General features: G+C 41.4%; 1 protein-coding gene across 1 annotated transcript in view; it reads left to right on the top strand.

The window, feature by feature from the left end:
* LOC134294177 (galanin receptor 2b-like) overlaps positions 1–18,198 on the top strand; it is a 34,428-nt gene extending 16,230 nt beyond the window's left edge. The window contains exon 3 of the mRNA XM_062964366.1: positions 6,682–18,198. Within this exon, the coding sequence (XP_062820436.1) occupies positions 6,682–7,429 (748 nt within the window). The 3' untranslated portion in view covers positions 7,430–18,198. The remainder of the gene's footprint in view (positions 1–6,681) is intronic.
* The last annotated feature ends 3,866 nt before the right edge of the window (positions 18,199–22,064 follow it).

Below are 22,064 nucleotides of genomic sequence, written 5' to 3'. Positions count from 1 at the left end.
GGAAGGTAATGGCGCTCCATGCAGTCATTTCAGTGGCCAAATGACCTTGGAGGTGTCTACGGACAACGCCGGCTCTTTGGCTTAGAAATGGAGATGAGCACCAACCCCCAGAGTGTGAGTAGATCAATAGGTACTGCTCCGGCGGGAAGGTAACGGCGCTCCATGCAGTCATGCCAGCCACATGACCTTGGAGGTGTCTACGGACAACGCCGGCTCTTTGGCTTAGAAATGGAGATGAGCACCAACCCCCAGAGTGTGAGTAGATCAATAGGTACTGCTCCGGCGGGAAGGTAACGGCGCTCCATGCAGTCATTTCAGTGGCCAAATGACCTTGGAGGTGTCTACGGACAACGCCGGCTCTTTGGCTTAGAAATGGAGATGAGCACCAACCCCCAGAGTGTGAGTAGATCAATAGGTACTGCTCCGGCGGGAAGGTAACGGCGCTCCATGCAGTCATGCCAGCCACATGACCTTGGAGGTGTCTACGGACAACGCCGGCTCTTTGGCTTAGAAATGGAGATGAGCACCAACCCCCAGAGTGTGAGTAGATCAATAGGTACTGCTCCGGCGGGAAGGTAATGGCGCTCCATGCAGTCATTTCAGTGGCCAAATGACCTTGGAGGTGTCTACGGACAACGCCGGCTCTTTGGCTCAGAAATGGAGATGAGCACCAACCCCCAGAGTGTGAGTAGATCAATAGGTACTGCTCCGGCGGGAAGGTAATGGCGCTCCATGCAGTCATTTCAGTGGCCAAATGACCTTGGAGGTGTCTACGGACAACGCCGGCTCTTTGGCTCAGAAATGGAGATGAGCACCAACCCCCAGAGTCAGACATGACTGGACTTAACGTCAGGGGAAACCTTTTCCTTATTAATCTAGGCTTGCATCTATACCAGGCATGGGCAAACCTGGGCCCTGCAAGTGTTTTGGACTGCAACCCCCAACATTCCTAACAGACTCAGGCCCCTTCCTTTGCTCACTCAGCCACTTAAGCTATAGTAGGCCACCGAGCAATAACAGCAGCAACAACAACAACAACAACAATAATAAAGAAGGCTGGAAGAGACCCCTTGACGCATTTAATCCAACCCCCTTCTGCCTCTGTGCACCAAAAGCACAAGCAAAGCACCCCTGACAGATGGCCACCTAGCCTCAATGTTAATAATAATAATAATAATAATAATGATAATGATGATGATGATGATAATGATGATAAAGAGAATTGGAAGAGACCCCTTGACGCATTTAATCCAACCCCCTTCTGCCTTTGTGCACCAAAAGCACAAGCAAAGCACCCCTGACAGATGGGCACCCAGCCTCAATGTTAATAATAATAATAATAATAATAATAATAATAATAATAATGATGATGATGATGATGATGATGATGATAAAGAGAATTGGAAGAGACCCCTTGACGCATTTAATCCAACCCCCTTCTGCCTTTGTGCACCAAAAGCACAAGCAAAGCACCCCTGACAGATGGCCACCTAGACTCAATGTTAATAATAATAATGATGATGATGATGATGATGATGATGATAAAGAGAATTGGAAGAGACCCCTTGACGCATTTAATCCAACCCCCTTCTGCCTTTGTGCACCAAAAGCACAAGCAAAGCACCCCTGACAGATGGCCACCTAGACTCAATGTTAATAATAATAATGATGATGATGATGATGATGATGATGATAAAGAGAATTGGAAGAGACCCCTTGACGCATTTAATCCAACCCCCTTCTGCCTTTGTGCACCAAAAGCACAAGCAAAGCACCCCTGACAGATGGCCACCTAGACTCAATGTTAATAATAATAATGATGATGATGATGATGATGATGATGATAAAGAGAATTGGAAGAGACCCCTTGACGCATTTAATCCAACCCCCTTCTGCCTTTGTGCACCAAAAGCACAAGCAAAGCACTCCTGACAGATGGGCACCCAGCCTCAATGTTGATGATGATGATGATGATGATGATGATGATGATAATGATAATAATAAAGAGAATTGGAAGAGACCCCTTGGGCCATTTAGTCTAACCCCCTTCTGCCTTTGTGCACCAAAAGCACAAGCAAAGCACCCCTGACTGATGGCCACCTAGCCTCAATGTTAATAATAATAATAATAATAATAATAATAATAATAATAATAATAATAATAATAATAATAATAATAATAATAATAATCTTCAAAGACTCTGGCAGAAACCAGTGCAGGTGGTCCCATTGGTGATGAGCACACTGGGTGCCGTGCCAAAAGATCTCAGCCGGCATTTGGAAACAATAGACATTGACAAAATTACGATCTGTCAACTGCAAAAGGCCACCCGACTGGGATCTGCGCACATCATCCGAAAATACATCACACAGTCCTAGACACTTGGGGAGTGTTCGACTTGTGATTTTGTGATACGAAATCCAGCATATCTATCTTTTTTGCTGTGTCATACAATGTCATCGTGTCAATAATAATAATAATAAGAGGGTTGGAAGAGACCCCTTGGGCCATTTAGTCCAACCCCCTTCTGCCTCTGTTCACCAAAAGCACAAGCAAAGCACCCCTGACAGATGGCCACCGAGCCTCAATGTAATAATAATAATAATAATAATAATAATAATAATAATAATAATAATAATAATAATTAGAAGAGACCCCTTTGGGCATTTAGTCCAACCCCTTTCTGCCTTTGTGCACTAAAAGTAGTGAATGACTGAGGATGGTGCAATATCGCTGCTTTGCAGCGTTTTAATTTTTGTATACTTTTTATCATGTTTTTATCATGTTTTTATCATGCTTTTATCATGTTTTAATTGTTTTGTTTTTATAGTAAATTTGTTGCTGGCCCTCGTGGCAGAATGCAAGCCGCTCTGAGTCCCCTCGGGGAGAAGGGCGGGGTATAAATGCATGGAATAAATAAATAATAAATAAAAGCACTAGCAATGCACCTCTTGGGTAAAGGTAAAGGTTTCCCCTGACATTAAGTCCAGTCGTGTCCAGTTCTGGGGGTTGGTGCTCATCTCCATTTCTAAGCCAAAAAGCCGGTGTTGTCCATAGACACCTCCAAGGTCATGTGGCCATAGGCATGACTGCATGGAGCGCCGTTACCTTCTTGCTGGAGCAGAACCTATTGATCTACTCACACTCTGGGGGTTGGTGCTCATCTCCGTTTCTAAGCCGAAGAGCCAGCATTGTCCATAGACACCTCTAAGGTCATGTGGTCATAGGCATAACTGCATGGAGCGCTGTTACCTTCCTGCCGGAGCAGTACCTATTAATCTACTCATACCCTGTGGATTGGTGCTTATCTCCATTTCTAAGCCAAAGAGCTGGCGTTGTCCATAGACACCTCCAAGGTCATGTGGCCACCGGCATGACTGCATGGAGCACCGTTGCCTTCCCGCCGGAGCAGTACCTATTGATCTACTCACACTCTGGGGGTTGGTGCTCATCTCCATTTCTAAGCCAAAAAGCCGGTGTTGTCCATAGACACCTCCAAGGTCATGTGGCCATAGGCATGACTGTATGGAGCGGTGTTACCTTCCCGCCGGAGAGGTACCTATTGATCTACTCACATTGGCATGTTTTCGAACTGCTAAGTTTGCAGAAGCTGGGGCTAACAGTGGGAGCTCACTCCACTCCCCAGATCTGAACCTCCAGCCTTTCAGTCAGCAAGTTCAGCAGCTCAGTGGTTTAATCTGCTGCACCACCGGGGGCTCCATCTTATGTTCTGTTTAATAAGAGAAAGAAAACCTGGACTTTGTTTGGCCACAATGCATTTCTGCTGGCTTTAAAATCTCTTTCTAGCAACTCCCTTGGGCTCCATCCAACACTTTTTTCTCGCTCTCTCTTTCTCTCGGCTGTGCTGCTGAAGTGACAGCCCTTCTCCGTCTGTTCCATCTGCCCAGTGACAGCTCCCTTCTCCCAGAGTGACACAGACATGATGGGGAATCTGTTCTGTCACTATCATGTCAAGGTATCATCCTGACAAAGCTGTCAACATTAAAATTATCCCTTCCCACCAAGTCCTTTTTGCAGATGTCCTGCACACAGCAGCATGGGCCAAACGGCATGTTCAATTCACTCCTGTTGGACTTAAACTAGTTCAGGCAGCACAATCTTATATATGTCTATAAAAGATCCACATTTAAACTGCATTTCTATAAAATACATATTAAAGTACACAAAACAGACATCAAACAAAGGACATGAGTTTAAGATTCATCGTTAAAAACTGGGTAGTTTCTGATTTCGCAGCCAAGCCCACAGCTAAGCAAATCTAGGATTTCAGCAGAGCTGGTGGGAACATGCTAGCTCACTCGAGTGACCCATTTGTCTCTGTCAACGATGAATACCGTATATACTCGAGTATAAGCCGACCCTAATATAAGCCAAGGCACTTAATTTTACCACAAAAAGTGGAGAAACTTATTGACTCAAGTATAAGCCAAGGGTGGAAAATGCAGTGGCTACTGGTAAATTTCAAAATGAAAATAGATCCCAATGAAATTATATTGAAGCATCAGTAGGTTAAAGGTTTTTCAATATTTACTGTATTTCAAAGAAAAGCAGTGAACTAGCTCTGTAAGTCAAAAAGTAGGGTCAACAAAAACATTAACAATATGATAATAATAATAATAATAATAATAATAATAATAATAATAATAACAACAACAACAACAACAACTTAATTTGTACCTTGTCCTATCTCCCCATGGGGACTCAGGCCAGCTTCCAACATAGTAACAGGCAAACATTCAGTGCCTATATAAACAACGCAGAGCTAGATATAGATCTATAATTATATATACTAATTTCACATATGCATTTCCCCCTGAAACGTTTGCAAATCCTCTCTCTATATATGTGCATTTTCCTCCAGCAATATTTGCAAGCCTTATATATTTATGTTTAGATCTATCTAGAAATCTCTATATGTGTGTGTGTGTGTGTGCATTTCCCTCCTGCAATATTTGCAAGCCTTACATATCTATATTCATATCTATCTATCTAGACATCTCTCTATATATAGATAATTATATCTATATAGGATTTGCAAAGACTTGCAAACATATGAGGCAAAAATTTATATATAAGATAATGTATACACATAGATACAGACATACAGGTACATTGAAATCTCTAGATATCTATATGTTTATAGGATTTACAAAGACTTGCAAACATATGAGGGGGAAATTCATATATAAAATTAATGTAGATAGATAGGTAAAGGTTTTCCCCTGACGTTAAGTCCAGTCGTGACCGACTCTGGGGGTTGGTGCTCATCTCCATTTCTAAGCCGAAGAGACAGCGTTGTCCGTAGACACCTCCAAGGTCATGTGGCCATTGGCATGACTGCATGGAGCACCATTACCTTCCTGCTGGAGCGGTACCTATTGATCTACTCACATTGGCATGTTTTCAAACTGCTAGGTTGGCAGGAGCTGGGGCTAACAGCGGGCGCTCATTCTGCTCTCGGGATTTGAACCTGGGACCTTTTGGTCTGCAAGTTCAGTAGCTCAGTGCTTTAACAAATATTTCAGGGGAAAATGCTTCTATAAGATTAATTCTTCCTGACTTGCAAGGGCTTCATTCCCTTTTCAAAATATTCCCTTGGTTAAGAGCGAGGGAAGGCTTTGGAAAAGAAAACACTGATAAGGCAGGGTAAGAGGAGAGATAAATATATCATACAGTAGAGTCTCACTTATCCAACACTCACTTATCCAACGTTCTGGATTATCCAACGCATTTTTGTAGTCAATGTTTTCAATACATCGTGATATTTTGGTGCTAAATTCGTAAATACAGTAATTACAACATAACATTACTGCGTATTGAACTACTTTTTCTATCAAATTTGTTGTTTAACATGATGTTTTGGTGCTTAATTTGTAAAATTATAACTTAATTTGGTGTTTAATAGGCTTCTCCTTAATCTCTCCTTGTTATCCAACATATTCGCTTATCCAATGTTCTGCCGGCCCGTTTATGTTGGATAAGCGAGACTCTACTGTATATATATGGGGCCCCTGGTGGTGGCAGAGTGTGTTAAAGCGCTGAGCTGCTGAACTTGCAGACCGAAAGGTCCCAGGTTCAAATCCAGGGAGCAGAATGAGCGCCTGCTGTTAGCCCCAGCTCCTGCCAACCTAGCAGTTCGAAAACATGCCAATGTGAGTAGATCAATAGGTACCGCTCCGGCGGGAAGGTAACGGCGCTCCATGCAGTCATGCTGGCCACATGACCTTGGAGGTGTCTACGGACAACGCCGGCTCTTTGGTTTAGAAATGGAGATGAGCACCAACCCCCAGAGTCAGACATGACTGGACTTAACGTCAGGGAAACCTTTACCTTTTACCTATATAAATATATATACTTCTTCCTGACTTGCAAGGGCTTCTTTCCCTTTTCAAAACATTCCCTTGGTTAAGAGCGAGGGAGGCTTTGGAAAAGAAAACACTGCTAAGGGAGGGTAAGCAGAGAGATAAATATATCATATATTGCAAGCAACAGCCTCCAGGCTCCGCTGGCTTGACCTTGACAAGATTATAAGCCGGGGAGGCTTTTTCAGCTCATAAATAAGGGCTGAAAAACTCGGTTTATCTTTGAGTGTATACGGTAGATACTATTCTGTTGATAATCCCCGGCCATTTGTAATGTCTTTGACTTCTTTTGGGACAGGTACTTGGCCATTCGTTACCCATTGCGATCCCGGGAGTTACGGACCCCCTGCAATGCGGTGGCCGCGATGGCTGTCATTTGGAGCCTCTCCGTGATCTTTTCCGGACCTTACCTGAGCTACTATGACCTGATCGAATGGGAGTCCAGCCACATCTGCGTGCCGGGATGGGAGGAATGGAAGCGCAAGATCATGGACACCAGCACCTTCACCTTTGGCTACGTGATCCCGGTGCTTATTGTCAGCCTCTCCTACACCCGGACAATTAAATACCTGTGGACGGCCGTGGACCCCTTGGAGAACATGTCCGAGTCCAAGAAGGCCAAGCGCAAAGTGACCAAGATGATCATCATTGTGACTGTCCTCTTCTGCCTCTGCTGGCTGCCCTACCATGTGGTCATCCTCCGCTACCTCTACGGAGACTTCCCTTTCAACCAAACCACGTATGCCTTCCGACTGCTCTCCCATTGCATGGCCTACGCCAACTCTTGCCTCAACCCCATCGTCTACGCTTTGGTCTCCAAGCACTTCCGCAAAGGGTTCAAGAAGGTCTTCAGCTGCCTCCTGAGAAAGAAGGCCCGGAATAGGGTTCACGTCATCCATGCGGCTCACACCGCGCCTGGCTTTGAGGGAGGCTCAACAGAAGTGTCTCAAATGAATGACGACAATGGGCAGTTGAGTGGGTGTGAACTGGAACCAAGGTCCCTCATAGTCCCATCAGGATCTACCAGACCCCTCCATATTCCTTAGACCAAAGCAGAATATAGTTGGATTATTATTTTCCCCAATCTAAACACTACGCTCCTATTGATGCAGCCCTACTACTTCATCACATTTACTAGATTCCACTGAGTGCTACACTTAAAATCTGGGAAGCCACTGTTCTCATAACATTATTATTATTATTATTATTATTATTATTATTATTATTATTATTATTATTTTATGACACAGCAAACAAGATAGATAGGGCCGGGCTGTGGCGCAGGCTGTTGAGCAACCAGCTGCAACAAATCACTCTGACCAAGAGGTCATGAGTTCGAGGCCAGCTCGGAGCCCCGTATTTGTCTTGTCTTTGTTCTATGTTAAGGCATTGAATGTTTGCCTTATATGTGTAATGTGATCTGCCCTGAGTCCCCTTCGGGGTAAGAAGGGCGGAATATAAATACTGTAAATAATAATGAATAATAATAATAATAATAATAATAATAATAATAATAATAATAATAGATATGCTGGATTTCGTATCACAGAATCACAAGTCAAACACTTCCCAAGTGTCTAGGACTGTGTGATGTATTTTTGGATGATGCGTGCAGATCCCAGTAGGGTGGCCTTTTGCATTTGGCTGATTGTAATTTTGTCGATGTCTATTGTTTCCAAATGCCGGCTGAGATCTTTTGGCACGGCACCCAATGTGCCCATCACCACCGGGACCACCTGCACTGGTTTCTGCCAGAGTCTTTGAAGTTCAATCTTGAGGTCCTGATAGTGGCTGAGTTTTTCCTGTTGTTTTTCCTCAATGCGACTGTCACTTGGGATGGCAATGTTAATGATCCAAACCTTTTTCTTTTCCACAACTGTGATGTCTGGTGTGTTGTGTTCCAGAACTTTGTCAGTCTGGATTCGGAAGTCCCACAGTATCTTTGCGTGCTCATTTTTAAATACTTTTGCAGGTTTGTCATCCCACCAGTTCTTTGCTGCTGGGAGGTGGTACTTGAGGCATAAGTTCCAATGGATCATTTGGGCCACATGGTTGTGCCTCTGTTTGTAGTCTGTCTGTGCGATTTTCTTACAGCAGTTGAAGCTGTTTTTGGAGGGTATTTCATACCTGTGTACGCAAAGAGACTTAGTAAATCAGGAATGCCTTCTCTATTCCTTCCCTAAAGATATCCTGAAGTTGGTTGCTAGATCAGGAGAGTCTCAAGATTTACGAGATCTCAGACCCTGTTGATGTCCTTCAACATGAAGCATCAACCACAATTACTCACAGCATGTGATTCAAATAATAAACACCAAGTCCAACAAATCTTCTATACAGTAGAGTCTCACTTATCCAACATAAACAGCCGGCAGAACGTTGGATAAGCGAATATGTTGGATAATAAGGAGAGATGAAGAAAAAAGCCTATTAAACATCAAAATAGGTTATGATTTGTCAAATTAAACACCAAAACATCATGTTATACAACAAATCTGACAGAAAAAGTAGTTCAATACACAGTAATGCTAGGTAGTAATTACTGTATTTACGAATTTAGCACCAAAATATCACGATGTATTGAAAACATTGACTACAAAAATGGCTTGGATAATCCAGAGGCTTGGATAAGCGAGGCTTGGATAAGTGAGACTCTACTGTAATAATAATAATAATAATAGAGTAAAGTAATAAATGTGATAATAATAATAAAGGTAAAGGTTTCCCCTGACTACAAAAATGCGTTGGATAATCCAGAACGTTGGATAAGTGAGTGTTGGATAAGTGAGACTCTACTGTATATATAAAAATGTAATGTACGTTTATAGGATTGAGTAAACAACAAAACCACTGAACCAAATCACACCAAATTTGGCCACAAAATACATAGTCATCCAATCTATGTCTTTCAAACAAAAAACTTGGAAAATAAAGTCCAAATTAGATGCCAAGGAAGAGCCGTTTTCAACCCTGGTTGCTGGTCAGAAGGGTAGGCCCTGCCCCCTTTAGGTCCTGCCCACATCGTCTCCTAGCAACTCCCTCAGCCACAATGGCACCGGGGTACAGCCAGGCTTTTGAGGCTGCAAGGCTATTCACTGCTGTTCCACCTGGCCAACAAAGCATTCCCATAAGCCACAGCAACGCGTGGCTGGGCACAGCTAGTAAATAAAATATATATATTTCTCTGGCTGGAAATTACATTTTTAAAGCACTACATTGAAGAATTGGATTTTCCAGTTCACAGGGCCATGATAAATCAAATCTAATATTAAAAGTAGACAAGAAACTTCCAGGGCGTTGCATGAGTCTCATCCTGTACTTTGCTTTTGTAATTGACAACTTGTCCATAGAAATGCATATGATATTTGTGCGTGTATATGTTTTTAATTTGGAAAATGGCTTTTAAACATTTTCTGAACTATGGCTGGAGTGCAGTACTGCATTTCCCTTCTCTTTCCAGAAATAACAGGTATTTCTTGACTCTCTGTGATCTTCAATATCTGAAAAATGTGCACCACGATAAAGGTTCAAACCATAGAACACAATATGTATATTAGAGCATCATATACATAATAATGTTAACAATAATACAAATAATAATACAAATAATAATAAGATTTATAGACTGCAATCATCCAGATTTAAATGCTACACAGAGCAGTTTTCAATATCAAACTTTTTTGCTAACAAACTTTAGTTGGAGTCTTGTTGATATTGTTGATATATTTCTGATATATGTTTGATATTGAAAACTTTTTTGCTAACAAACTTTAGTTGGAGTCTTGTTGATATTGTTGATATATTTCTGATATATGTTTGATATTGAAAACTTTTTTGCTAACAAACTTTAGTTGGAGTCTTGTTGATATTGTTGATATATTTCTGATATATGTTTGATATTGAAAACTGCTCTGTGTAGCATTTAAATCTGGATGATTGCAGTCTATAAATCTTATTATTATTTGTATTATTATTTGTATTATTGTTAACATTATTATGTATATGATGCTCTAATATACATATTGTGTTCTATGGTTTGAACCTTTATCGTGGTGCACATTTTTCAGATATTGTTTAGCATAGATAGCTGTGTTTAGTTATTATTATATATTCTCTGTGATCTTTGCCAGCTTCTTAGCCATGGTGCATATTTGGAGAAGGCTCTCTAATGGAAATCAATGTGATGAAGCAATTAGAGTGTTAGATTGGGACGTAGGAGGCCTGAGTTCAAAGCCTTCACGACCCAGAAACACATTGATTTTTGACCAATTTCTGCCTCTCTCTCTCATGAAAAACGAACCATGTATGTTTCCTTGAACTCACAGAAGGGAAAGTGGGTCAGTCCTTTGAGTCCTTTCCTTAGCATCTTACATTTATACAGGAATATAAGGTGCAATACTTAGAAAAAGAAATGCACAGATATAGGATGGGTGACTCCTGGCTTGACAACAGTACATGTTACACCCCTGGGCAGCGAGAGCACTGAAAAACAACACAGAGACCAATCTATATATATAAAAGGGTAATGAAATTTCGGCCTAGGACAAAACAACAAAACTACACATCCCAGAAACACTAAACTTGGCAGCACAACCCCTCATCCATGCCTCTACGTTCATACAACAAAAAGAAAAGAAAAATAAAGTCCTCATTAGAGGGAGAGGAATAATTGTTTTTATCCAATTGCTACCAGTTAGAAGGCTAAGCTCTGCCCACTTGGTCTCCTAGCAACCCACTCAGCCCAGGGGTCAGGCAGAGTTAGGCCTCACTTAGGCCTCTTCCACACTGCCTATAAAATACAAATATGGCAGTGTAGACTCAAGGCCCTTCCACACAGCTATATAACCCATTTATAATGGACTTAATGTCAGGGGAAAACCTTTACCCTTTACCTTAAGTACCACCAATTCCTCGATACTTTATTTCCCATGCCACCATGCTTTGCCACAGCAATGCGTGGCCAGGCACAGCTAGTACAATATAATATCTTTATTGAAGCAAATAAAGTTCCAAAAGAAAATAAGCAGAAAAGTTGAACAAGCAATTGACCTTTCAGGAAAGATCAAAATTAGTCCAATAAGTGAAAGTCTTATGTCCAATATTAAGGTCCAAAGTCCAGAAACTGAAACACACTCAAACTCGGCTTGAGTATTGAGTGGGGAAAAGGAGCAAGGTAGCACAGATGAGTTCTCTGGAATAAATGTCCAAAAACAATATTACAAGGCAAGGCACGAGCTGGATGTGCTGGAGCTGAAACGCAGTCCAAACTTGGGCAAGAAGGTCGACCAGCGCCCGGTCTACTCAGGAGTAACGCGCACCATCAGACCCCTTGGAATTCAGGAGCTAGAGACGATGATGCTTCTCAGTAAGAAGTAACGTTGACACCGCAAAAGAATACTTTTATTGAAGTCCATAAGCTCCCCCAAGCCAGGTGCCTGACTCCCTAATTCTTCCCAAGAGAACTGATCTTAGCCATAGTCACCACACTCCGCTAATCTGGCGCTTCTCCTCAAGCTTTGTCTCTGCGATCTCTCTGTTTTCAAAAAGGCCCTGCGATCAAACACTAACCCGTCAGGAGAATTTGGGAGAGCCGGCACTGTTTCAAGGGCATCCTTAATTGGCACTGGCTCGGAAATGTCAATAGAAGGCATCTGGAAAGGAGTTGAATCTTGCTGACGTGGGAGAAAACCAAAGTCTTCTGGTCAGCAATGGCCACAGGGTCAGGTGCCTGAGGTATCATAGTACATCTGAAAGGAATCTAGGACCCATTCCACACCACTGTATAAAATCCACATTTAACTGGATTATATGGCAGTGTGGACTCAGATAATCCAGTTCAACACAGATACTGTGGATTACCTATCTTAATATTCTGGGTTATATGGCTGTGTGGAAGAGCCCCAAGCAGAGCACAAGCAGAGTCAATTGTGTGATGTTATAAAATAGTAATAATAACTATAAATTTATAACATATTTTTAAAGCTTGTCTGGGTCTCAGCCAAGCTCAACCCCAGCCCAGCCCCAAACATTCCTGGGAGGATTAATTTCCCTTTTTCCTAACTTCTTTGCTGTTGCAAAACTTTGCAAAGTTGAACTGCCAGCTCCAATACGTTACCATTCTGGTTCTACCACTAAGCCCCTGTTGTACAGCAGAGCAGCACAAGTTGTATTAAATCCAAGATAATCAAATATCACAACTTATATGTAACTTTGGACTATGTGGCTTTCTCGAGAAACAACATAGATTCTTCCATGGACTCTCTGCTGAGAGACTTGATTGCCAGCAACCCCCAGGACCCAAGACTCATCAAACACTTTGTTTACCCCCTTGATTGTCTTTCCGGTTTCCCGAGCCTCACTTTGTGTAGAGATTATTCCAAGCTCCCAAAGTCCATTAGTTCTAATACCCATTCTTTTCACTTTAGACAATGGGCCCACACTCTCAGGCGGACACAGCAACAAACCTTTAGTTTTTAACCCTACCAATCCCAGTTGCTTTCTCTTCCTCTTTGTCCCAGTCTGTGATGTCAGGAGGAAAGTCTCAGCCAAAGAGAAGGTGGATCTTAGGAGATGAGTCTCCTGAACAACCAGGGGAGGGAGTGGGAGGTTTGAATAGCTGCCAAACTTTATAAAATGCACTTCACTTTTCTGCATGAGTTTTGTCAGTTCTTTTGGCAATTACGCCGTTCTGTCATCCATCTGGCCAGGTGAATAAAAACCTCTGTTATTGCCTTCAAATTTGGTCAAGTTTTTTCCTGGCTTTTAAAGCAGCATGGCGTGCTAGGCAACAGATCTACGTGGCCTCCTGGTGTCAGATAGCTGATTTCGATAACAACATGGCTACCTTGCAAATAATTTCTCCATCCATTAGGTTGGGGGTATTAAACTCATTTTAACGGAGGGCCACATCAACTTTGTGGTTGCCTTCAAAGGGCCATCAAATCCATGGACGGAGAATCTGTGGATATGTTTGTTGTAGCTTTGTTTTTTTACCTAGTTGGGATCCTCAGATGTTATTGAACCACTGCTCCAATCACTTTTGATTGTCTATCATGCATACTGGGGATAATGGTAATTGCAACCCAGGTTAAATGATGTTTTCAGGTCTGATACCCTATTCACAATACTTGAATCTAGATTCACATCCTGCTTTCTTGACTCAACAGAACAAACTACAGCCTATGTTCCTGTATCACAACTCCCATCAGCTCTAGTCATGATGTTTAATAATGAGAAATATAGTTGTAGTCTATTCTCTGAAGTGTCACATAAAATGGGAATTGTAGTTCACCCATAACCTGAGAAGCTGCAACCTCCACCTATGATGGACCTAGACCAAACTTGGCACACAGAACCCCCATGACTAAGTCAACCTACTGGAGGGGTTTGAGGGGACTGATTCACCATTGTGGGAGTTGTAGTTTACCCTACAGCCAGAGAGCACACAGAACCCCACCAATGATGCATCTAGAGCACACTTGCCTAACATAAGTAAAGGAAAAGGTTTCCCCTGACGTTAAGTCCAGTCGTGACCGACTCTGTGTGTGAGTGAGTGTGCATTTCCCCTGCAATATTTGCAAGCCCTACATATCTATATTCATATATATCTATCTAGACATCTCTCTCTCTATATATAATTATATCTGTATAGGATTTGCAAAGATTTGCAAACATATGAGGCAAAAATTCATATATAAAATAATGTATACACATAGATACAGATATACAGGTACACTGAAATCTCTAGATATCTATATGTTTATAGGATTTACAAAGACTTGCAAACATATGAGGGGAAAATTCATATATAAAATTAATGTAGATAGATAGGTAAAGGTAAAGGTTTGCCTCTGATGTTAAGTCCAGTTGTGACCGACTCTGGGGGTTGGTGCTCATCTCCATTTCTAAGCCGAAGAGCCGGTGTTGTCCATAGACATCTCCAGGTCATGTGGCCGGCATGACTGCATGGAGCACCTGTTACCAGGTGAGAGTATAGTGGAATCAGTAGCATCCAGTTAACACCACGTGCAAAGAAACTCACACCAGGCAGAGGAATTGAAAAGAACAAAGGAACTTTACTCTTGCTTGTTGAGTTGAAATATAAAACAGTTCTGCAATCGTACAATGTCCATGTAGTTGCATAAGATCAATAACCAATCAATCAGCATCAATATATACAGCATAGCATATTCAAAACAGCTACTCGACCGTAGCAAGAGAGCCTGACTTTCCTGTGCTCTCTCTTGAAGCTCAAATTCCAACTGACAATCTCAGCCACCTGCCATCAAACAGATACATTGTTTTAGGCATGGCTTCTCTCTCTGCAAAAAGTCTGAGCTCTTTTGCAGAGTTCTCTTTGCAAACCAACTTTGCAAGGATTTCTTTACACACACACATACACATTAGCATTTTGGCGCAATAGCACCTAACATAACAAACTTTAAATACTAATGGAGCTTTTCGAGGTTAAACTGGCATGATGTCAGTTGTAGTTCACTCACAACCTTAGGTATTTTGTACAATTAAAAATTGTCTTTTTCAAACAACCTGGGCAACGTCCGGTACCCAAGCTGGTATAAAGATAAAATCCATATTTCACAGTAGTATAAGCAGCTTTGGAAATAAAATAAATGCATAGACAAGTGGCTACATTGAGGCTCCCTAGTGATTCCGCAAATATGACCACCGCCTACCAAATCTTCAAAACCACACACAACGACGTGCACAAAATACGTTGTTGTCCATAGCACAGCATTTGGAGGCCCAGGGAGACCGGCGCAGCAGTACTCCATTGGCTCACTTCATCCCGAAATTCTAATTAGCCGCTTCATGATAATCTAATTATAATGCACGTTGTCGTTCTGACTCATTCCAGCTGTCTGTGGGGAAACTAATTAATTTAATTGTGTTCTCTGACTGTGCTCAGGAAAAAAACCGCCTGTGTTTTTCCCGCCACGGACAATCAAAAACAACCCTGCTGGTTGGAGAGGTTCAAGGCACAGAAGTCTCCCTTATTTTACACAAGCTGGTTGAATGTGGTTTTAGTTAAACTCGAAGAGCTCTGAAAACCGTAGAATTATATTGGTGGACCAACAGATGCCAAGGAGAATGTTCTCTCTGCATCTCCGGTACAATTCTATGGTCAGTTTTTGCAAGACGTTTGGTTGGAAATGCCATAGAAGCCAATAGAGAAGACTTGAGTTATTAGTCTTTGCAACATAGGAAAAGAATGGCAACCACACCTTTAATACACTGTATCACTCACCATTAAGTATACATTTGAGGCAATAATTTCCAGTGGGACAAGTTGATGTTACAGCAAACTCCTTTATCCTTGACCCATTGGGATTCATGGAGCTTAAGCTCTTTTGAACAGGAAATCGGTTTAATAACACCAAGCAAATGTCTGGCTTAGAAGTGAGAGCAGAACAAACAAACCTATACGCGACACAGAAATGAAAGCAGAGAATAGTATTTACACATTTTACAGTGTGTGTGTGTGTATATATATACAAGGCCTATCCACAAAGTAGGTTACGTTTTGGATTTTAAAAAGGACAAAGTATAGGAGAAATCATTTACCATATGCAGCTGAAAGACACATCCCAAAATTACAATCTCATGTAATCCTCATGGAAATGTAGGCACGTCTCATATAGATAGATGAGTTTGAAAAGTACTGTTTCAGTAAATTCCCCGCTTGTGTCCTCAGCTCTTCCTCCTTCTCCCTTCCTGCTGCGTAGCCAAAATGCTGCGCTGCCAGCCACGCCCCATTGTTGGAAACGGAGGAGAGAGGCGGCAAATTTACTGGGATGTGTCTTTTTTATTGGGATGTGTCTTTCAGCTGCATATGGTAAATGATTTATCCTATACTTTGATCTTTTTAAAATCCAAAACGTAGCCTACTTTATGGATAGCCCTCGTATATATATCTATATATATAAAAGAGTAATGGAATTTCGGCCTAGGACAAAACAACAAAACTACACATCCCAGAAACACTAAACTTGGCAGCACAACCCCTCATCCATGCCTCTATGTTCATACAATAAAAAGAAAAGAAAAATAAAGTCCTAATTAGAGGGAGAGGAATAATTGTTTTTATCCAGTTGCTGCCAGTTAGAAAGCTAAGCTCCGCCCACTTGGTCTCCTAGCAACCCACTCAGCCCAGGGGACAGGCAGAGTTAGGCCTCACTTAGGCCTCTTCCACACTGCCTATAAAATACAGATTATCAGATTTTAACTGGATTATATGGCAGTGTAGACTCAAGGCCCTTCCACACAGCTATATAACCCATTTATAATGGACTTAATGTCAGGGGAAGACCTTTACACTTTACCTTAACTACCACCAATTCCTCAATACTTTATTTCCCATACCACCATACTTCGCCACAGCAATGCGTGGCCGGGCACAGCTAGTATATATATATATATATATATATATATATATATATATATATATAGTCGGTCAATGTGACTTAAGCAATGTGCAGTCACTGAATTCACCCCAAAGGGGATTCATCAGAGAATGCAAGCTGTGTATGGTGATTGTGTTGATGTGAGTCCTGTGCGTTGTCGGGTGAGTTAAGTTTAAAGATGTTGAGGTGGGAACATCTGACTTGTGTAACAAACAAAGAGTTGGACGTCCTGCGACAGCAACCACCGGGTTTCACAAGCAAAAGGTGGGCAGACTGATTCAGGACGATAGTCGTATCACTCTGAGAAAAATTTCAAGCATAATCGGCATTTCACAAGAACGCGTGGGTCACATGATTGCTTGGCTTGGCTATCAGATGTTGAGAAAACTGTGAGAGTCCGGTTGCGGAAACAGAGTGTCGACTTCTTCCGTGATGGCTTCAGAAAATGTCTTCATCGTTGGCAGAAATGTATCCAATTGTCTGGTGATGATGTAGAAAAGTGAATAGTGGTAGTTAAAGGATTTGTTGTCGAAGGCTTTCATGGCCAGGATCACAGGGTTGTTGTATGTCTTTCGGGCTGTGTGGCCATGTTCCAGAAGTATTATCTCCTGACGTTTCGCCCACATCTATGGCAGGCATCCTCAGAGGTTGTGAGGCATGGAGAAACTAGGCAAGGAAGGTAAATATATATATCTGTGGAGAGTCCAGGGCATGACAAGAGTCTTTTGTCAGTTGGAAGCCAGCGCTAATGTTTCAGTTAATCACCCTATTTAGCATTGGAAAGGTTTGTCTCTTACCTGGGGGGCATCCTTTGTTCAGAGTCCTTAGCTGTCCTTGGGGCTCCGCTGCCCTCAGAAATGCTGGACCACTCCAACAATTATCATGTCAGACTACACAGAGAAGCCATTGAAATCCACAAGCATGTGGACAACTTCAACAGAAAGGAGGAAACCATGAAAATGAAAAAAATCTGGCTACCAGTACAGTAGAGTCTCACTTATCCAACACTCGCTTATCCAACGTTCTGGATTATCCAACGCATTTTTATAGTCAATGTTTTCAATACATCATGATATTTTGGTGCTAAATTTGTAAATACAGTAATTGCTACATAGCATTACTGCGTATTGAACTACTTTTTCTGCCAAATTTGTTGTCTAACATGATGTTTTGGTGCTTAATTTGTAAAATCATAACCCAATTTGATGTCTAATAGGCTTCTCCTTAATCCCTCCTTATTATCCAAGATATTCGCTTATCCAACGTTCTGCTGGCCCGTTTATGTTGGATAAGTGAGACTCTACTGTATTAAAAAACTAAAAAATCAGAACAGTAGATGGGAAGCAACACTCTGAGGGCAGAGGAGCTCCAGGGACGGCTAATAACTCTGAACAAAGGATGCCCTCCAGGCAAGACACAAACCTTTCCAATGCTAATTAGGGTGATTAACTGAACCATTTGCGCTGGCTTCCATCTGACTCTTGTCACACCCTGGACTCTCCAGAGATATATATTTACCTTCCTTGCCTAGTTTATCCATACCTCACAACCTCTGAGGATGCCTGCCATAGATGTGGGTGAAACGTCAGGAGAGAATACTTCTGGAACATGGCCACACAGCCCGAAACACATACAACAACCCAGTTAAAGGTGAAGACCTGGCTTTGTGAACAAGCATTTAATGAATGAATTATGCTGACTTTAACTCAGTCCAGATTAAGGTTTACGAGCAAGGTTTTTGTGGACGAATTGTTTAAGTACAGTAGAGTCTCACTTATCCAACACTCGCTTATCCAACATTCTGGATTATCCAATGCATTTTTGTAGTCAATGTTTTCAATATATCGTGATATTTTGGTGTTAAATTCGTAAATACAGTAATTACTACATAGCATTATTGCGTATTGAACTACTTTTTCTGTCAAATTTGTTGTATAACATGATGTTTTGGTGCTTAATTTGTGCTTAAGTTTTTTTTTTTTGAACTGAACACGCCTACCTGTATTTTATAATGTGTTTTATGAATACTGATGTAAGTTAATCATTTTTTAACTGATTTATATGGCACTGCATAATTTTTATATATGTTGGGTGAGAAGGGCGGGATATAAATATTGTAATAATAAATAAATAAATAAATTTGTACAATCATAACCTAATTTGATGTTTAATAGGCTTTTCCTTAATCCCTCCTTATTATCCAACATATCCGCTTATCCAACCTTCTGCCGGCCCGTTTATGTTGGATAAGTGAGACTCTACTGTATTTTATTGTACTGTTTTAAATGTATTTATTGGATTATACTAAACTGTTTGTTTAAATTGCTTATGTTTTATTTTTTGTACTGTACACCGGCATTGAATTTTGCCAGATTGTGAGCCGCCCTGAGTCCCTTCGGGTGAGAAGGGCGGCATAGAAATGATGGAAATAAATACAAATAAATAAATGAGTATTCATTTATTAACTGAGTATTCGTGCGGCCTGCCCTGTTATATTGCTCTTTGGATTTTGTGTTGTACTGTATATGATTCTTTATTGTATTGTTGTAATTGTATTATGATATGTTGTTTTTATATTGTGTTATTTTGTATTTTTCCCGGGCATGGCCCCATGTAAGCCGCCCCGAGTCCCCATTGGGGAGATGGTGGCGGGGTATAAATAAAGTTTTATTATTATTATTATTATTATTATTATTATTAAATGATGGGCTCGGGCTGTGGCGCAGGCTGGAAAGCAGCTGCAATGAATCACTGCAATGAATCATGAGTTCGAGGCCCGCTCGGAGCCTATGTTTGTTTGTCTTTGTTCTATGTTAAAAAGGCATTGAATGTTTGCCTTATATGTGTAATGTGATCCGCCCTGAGTCCCTTTCGGGGTGAGAAGGGCGGAATATAAATGCTGTAAATAAATAAATAAATAAATAAATAAATAAATTTCTGTGTGTGGTTTATTAAAATATTCCCATCCAAACCCAGGTAACGAAGGTGGAAGCATTACTTTTCATTCAACCCTCGTAAATTGCGTGAAAGCGATACAGGTCTGAATGGGAGGAAAAGCCAGAGGCAGGGTCAAGAATCATAGAATCATAGAATCATAGAATAGTAGAGTTGGAAGAGACCACATGGGCCATCTAGTCCAACCCCCTGCTAAGAAGCAGGAAATCGCATTCAAAGCACCCCCGACAGATGGCCATCCAGCCTCTGCTTAAAAGCCTCCAAGGAAGGAGCCTCCACCACGGCCCCGGGGAGAGAGTTCCACTTGTGAATAGCCCTTCTCACAGTGAGGAAGTTCTTCCTGATGTTCAGGTGGAATCTCCTTCCTTCCCTGTAGTTTGAAGCCATTGTTCCGTGTCCTAGTCTGCAGGGCAGCAGAAAGGAAGCTCGCTCCCTCTTCCCTATGACTTCCCTTCACGTATTTGTACATGGCCCTCATGTCTCCTCTCAGCCTTCTCTTCTGCAGGCTAAACATGCCCAGCTCTTTAAGCCGCTCCTCATAGGGCTTGTTCTCCAGACCCTTCATCATTTTAGTCGCCCTCCTCTGGACGCTTTCCAGCTTGTCAACATCTCCCTTCAACTGTGGTGCCCAAAATTGGACGCAGTGTGATTCCAGGTGTGGTCTGACCAAGGCAGAATAGAATAAGGGGGAGCAGGACTTCCCTGGATCTAGACGCTATTCCCCTATTGATGCAGGACAGAATCCCGTTGGCTTTTTTAGCAGCCGCATCACATTGTTGGCTCATGTTTAATTTGTTCCCCACGAGGACTCCAAGGTCTTTTTCGCACACACTGCTGTCAAGCCAGGCATCGTCCCCCATTCTGTATCTTTGATTTCCATTTTTTCTGCCGAAGTGAAGTATCTTGCATTTGTCCCTGTTGAACTTCATTTTGTGAGTTTCGGCCCATCTCTCTAGTCTGTCAAGATCGTTTTGAATTCTGCTCCTTTCTTCTGGAGTGTTAGCTCTCCCTCCCAGTTTTGTGTCGTCTGCAAACTTGATGATCGTGCCTTCTAACCCTTCGTCTAAGTCGTTAATAAAGATGTTGAACAGAACCGGGCCCAGGACGGAGCCCTGCTGATGGCACTCCACTTGTCACTTCTTTCCAAGAAGCAAAGCAGAAGTCATCACTGAAGAGCAACCAATAATTGAGGCATATGAGTTTCTCCGTATGACAAGCCTGGGGGCAAATGGTCAGGAGCGAATGTAGGCGTACGGAAGCGAGCACACTCAATTCCCACATCCACTCAGGCATTCATCACCTATTGCTATGGTTGCACATCTCTCTTGTCTATTTCCCCTCCTCACATCATGATACAAAAGAAATCTGACCACGTGATATGCGATTGCTTATCATGATGATGAACCTCTCCACGCGGAGCTGCCTCTATGAATGCAGGGAAAGTCATTAATCTGAAATGGTCAAAAGGGAGAATAAATAAGATACTAAAAGGTCAGCCTCTGATCTGAAGATAGATATAATTAGCTAGAAACCTATTGTGTTCAAAAAAATTGGCTAACAGATCTGGGAACTTTTCTTGAAGGTACCTAAATAATATTTACATACAGTGTATTAATGGCACAGCACAACACTAGCACTACCCTGTTTCCCCTAAAATAAGACATCCTCAGAAAATAAGACCTAGTAGAGGTTTTGCTGAATTGCTAAATATAAGGCCTCCCCCAAAAGTAAGACCTAGCAAAGTTTTTGTTTGGAAGCATGCTCGGCACCCGCCAAACAAAACATCAGAACTTGCAGGATCGGTAAATGTACATACCAGTTGTACATGGAAATAATGGTAATAATATATTAAAATGTTATATTATTTATATTTATACAGTAGTAACAAGAAATTCTTGACAGGAGTCATAGCTTGTCTGGTTTGGTTATGTTGGTTTGTGATGGCAACTACTGTACAGTATATAATAAATGTTCATTTTTTTGTTCAACAATAAATGTGAATTCTTCTTCATGGAAAAATAAGACATCCCCTGAAAATAAGACCTAGAGCATCTTTGGGAGCAAAAATTAATATAAGACACTGTCTTATTTTCGGGGAAACACGGTATGTACCAGCATATTGCACCACACCACTATACTGTAATATTAACAGTAATATTACATGTAATAACAATAAATACAGGAAAATAATACATGTAATAATAAATAGAGTAGAATAATAAACGTAATAATAATAATAATAAGATCATAGTGAAATAATAAATGTATTATTAATAATAATAAAAATAGAGTAAAATAAATGTAATAG

Source organism: Anolis carolinensis, unplaced genomic scaffold, assembly GCF_035594765.1.
Source record: "Anolis carolinensis isolate JA03-04 unplaced genomic scaffold, rAnoCar3.1.pri scaffold_13, whole genome shotgun sequence".
In the NCBI taxonomy this organism is placed as follows: domain Eukaryota; kingdom Metazoa; phylum Chordata; class Lepidosauria; order Squamata; family Dactyloidae; genus Anolis; species Anolis carolinensis.
Note: the sequence above shows the minus strand (reverse complement) of the source record. Positions and strands in the feature narration are given on the sequence as shown.